Source organism: Rhincodon typus, chromosome 2 (genome assembly GCF_021869965.1).
Source record: "Rhincodon typus isolate 14 chromosome 2, sRhiTyp1.1, whole genome shotgun sequence".
NCBI lineage: Eukaryota > Metazoa > Chordata > Chondrichthyes > Orectolobiformes > Rhincodontidae > Rhincodon > Rhincodon typus.
Window position 1 is genome coordinate 75,942,034 of NC_063333.1, and position 3,502 is coordinate 75,945,535.

The 3,502-nt window shown below is 37.9% G+C and overlaps 1 protein-coding gene across 1 annotated transcript in view; it reads left to right on the plus strand.

The window, feature by feature from the left end:
• The window catches only part of phf14 (PHD finger protein 14), a 69,122-nt gene extending 66,125 nt beyond the window's left edge, over positions 1 to 2,997 (plus strand). The window contains exon 9 of the mRNA XM_048608390.1: positions 2,884 to 2,997. Coding sequence (XP_048464347.1) covers positions 2,884 to 2,997 — 114 coding nt within the window. The remainder of the gene's footprint in view (positions 1 to 2,883) is intronic.
• The last annotated feature ends 505 nt before the right edge of the window (positions 2,998 to 3,502 follow it).

Below are 3,502 nucleotides of genomic sequence, written 5' to 3' on the forward strand. Positions count from 1 at the left end.
GGTCTGTCGTCGTCTTCTGGCTCTAGGAGGAATTGGTTCCTATGAAACAATACGAAGGTAAAACACCAGTTGTAAAAAATATTTGTGTATCACATTAAAATATTGTGCTTCTCAGTAAACACATACCTCAGTTTTTTCTCCATCAGAGCTGGTTCCCCTTTTTCGTTTCTGACCTCTACTCCTCTGTGAAAGGAAACAGATACAGTAAATGAGAAATGAAAACAAATTGCTGGAAAAGTTCGCAAGTATGGCAGCATCCGCAAAGAGAAATCAGAGTTAACATTTTGGATCCAGTGACCTTTCCTTAGAAGAGTTTTTATTTAAATACAGTAAATTCTCACTTGAATTTGTGGTTGCATTCCTGAAAATGATGATTAAGTGAAAATTTTAAATAAAGCTACCCTTTCCATAGGAATCATTGCCAAAGCCAGGGTCCAGTTTCTGCAGACACTTTTTTCCTAAACTTGGAAAAAGCAGACTGAGACACTGTACCATACATGTGCAGGACCATGTATTCTCAGTTAAAATAATTTGTAAAACAAAATAAATCAGTAATCATAAAATAAACTGTTCAGTTAGGTACTTCACAACCTTTCTCAGCAGACAACAAAAACGTTAAGTTCTAATTGTATGCATTCTTGAATAAATACATTCATAAAAATAACTTCCAAAATAAAATAAATCTAAAAAGGTACAGGTACAATTTCAATATCAATACTACCAATGCCATATCTATTGAAACTATACTCCCCTGAAGAAATTTTAGTTGGCCAGGTTCAATCCAATGAAAAAGCTAGTTATGCAGGATCACCTGCAACAACCAACCTCTGCCACTAGGTAGCATCCAAGACTTCAGTGCAAATTCAGGATCGCAATCAGGACCAAAGCAGGTATTGCAGACTTGAAAGGTAAGGACAGAGGTCGGAAACGGGAGCCATGTTGGTATGGATGGGATTGGCAGGAACAGAACAAAGGCCTGAGACTGAGAATGACAGTAAAAGTATGAGGAAAAAGTCTTGACAAGCCACAGAACAGAAAGCCTGGCGAGCACTTCTAAATTAAAACTTGCAACATTAGACAAATACGTTAGTTATCACTGTTTTGTTAACTACATTAAAGCAAAACAGTATGAACTGAGTCAAGCTTAAACTGTGTCTTACTATATGGCCTTATAATTTGACCAAACCATAGTTTCTCAGTCAAATAGTGTGAATTGCATGATTTCAAAATTAAATGTTGTTGGCTGCAATCACTGCCAGCTCATTATTGGAATGCAATGTCTCAAATAAACCAGCTTAAACGCTAAAATATTGTACAAGGTAATTCAAAGAGAATGGATCCTATCCTGTTAATCCACTTCTCCCTGAGCACCAGTATTATTTCAGGTTTTCAAATGATTTAATATGATGCTCAACAATTGCAAAAAGCAACAAAAGACTGATATGTAGGATATATTCGTGCAAGCAACAATTTTGTCTGGCCCAATGCGAACAGCTCAAAATGCATGGAGATTCTAGCTCTCAGTAACGTTCAACTTTCACTTGGTAAAGGGGCTTCTCGCATTTTTCCTTTGATCTTTAAAACTGAACAGAGAACTTGATAAACAGCATAAGAATCACTTTGCAATAACTAATTCTGTAATGTAAAAATTGTTACAACAGCAGTTGAAACTTTATCCATTCTCAATAACTGTTCTCAGTAATGGAGTCTTTCAATTTGTTTTCTGAATCTTCCATTCACATTTAAACCAAAGATTAGATTGGTTCCACTCCTCTCACTGCCAATACTCCTGACTTGACTGTCAATTGTTCACTTTGAATGCATAACTACAGTTTATTTGATTTGATTTATTCTTGTCACATGTACTGACATGTAGTGAAAAGTATTGTTTTGTGTACTATCCAGGCAAATCATATCTTCCATACACAAGTACATCAGGCTAAATGCATAATATAGTATTACAGCTACAGAGGAAGTGCAGAAAAAGATCAACTTTAATATAGGCAAGGTCTGTTCATAAGTCTGATAACAGCAGGGAAGAAGCTGTTTTTGAATCATTTGGTACTTGTTTTCAAACTTCTGTATCTTCTGCCCAATAGAAAAGGGTCTAAGTGAGTATAACCAGGGTGGGAGGGGTCTTTGATTAGGTTGGCTGCTTTCCTAAGGCAGTGGGAAGTATAGATGGAGTCAATGGATGGAAGAGATAACAAGGTGTAGAGCTGGATGAACACAGCAGGCCAAGCAGCATCAGAGGAGCAGGAAAGCTGACGTTTCCGGCCTAGGCCCTTCTTCAGAAAATGAAATTGTGAAATTAAGAAATAAAAGGTAAAGTCACCACAGTCCTACCAAACCATAAGATCGTGGTCTCATTATAGAGGTGACTGGTGCTTATTTATCCGAGGGTCATCATGTCTCAGGCAAGGGGAGAGGTTAAGGAGGAGCATTCTTCCTGGTAATCTCAGCCAATTTGGGATTTGAACCAATGCTGTTGGCTTCATTATGCATTGCAAACCAGCCATCCAGCTAACTAAACTCTAGTATAAGAAATAAGCAGAAGCAGATAATGAAGAAAGACATTTATTTTTGATTTTGAGCAACACTACAGAAGATTTGTTAACAGAATGCTCCTGGTAAAAGGAAGACGTGCAGAAAATATTGTGCGTGTTCCCATAACAATTCATTTACATGCATGCTGTTTTATTATTAAGCCAGTGTCTCACAGTTTAGTTTATATTGCATTAACGCCTGCTCCAAATAGAATCCTGTTTTATCAGCAGAACATCTACTTTTTAAAATTCTTTCATGGTACCTAGGCACCACTGACTAGGCCAACATTTATCGCCTATCCCTAAGTATCCTAAGGTGCCTCTTGAACCATTGCAGTCCTCGAGGTACAGGGACACTAACGGTGCTATTTGGAAGGGAATCCAGGACTTTGACACAGCAACTATGAAAGAATGCCAGTATAGTTCTAAGTTAGGATGGCGTGTGGCTTGAAAGGAAAATTGCAGATAGTAGTGCATCTGCTGACCTTGTCTTACTAGGTGGTAGAGATCACAGGTTTTGGAGGTGCTCTTGATGGAACCTAGATGTACATTCTATAGGTAGTACCCGCTGCTGGCTACTCAATGGTAAAGGGAGTGAATGTAAAGTTGGTCAATGGGGTGCTAATCACTGTACTCCTTTGCCCAGGACAGTATGAAGTTTGAGTGTTATTGGAGATGAACTCATCCAGACAAGTGCAGAGTTACATCACATTCCAAACTTGTGCCACAGACATCCTAGCTATTGTAGCTACAGTATTTATATTTTTAATCTGCAAAAAATGCAAAAACACTAAATTGGTAACAAACAATAAAGAACCTGCTTTATAGGATTTCATCCTTGGGCCATCCTAAAGTACTTCAACTATTTCTGAAGTAATACATTGGTTGTTTTGTTGTGCTAGTAAACCCCCAGCAGCAAATGTGTGCTCAAAAAAGACTATTTAATACTGTTCGGT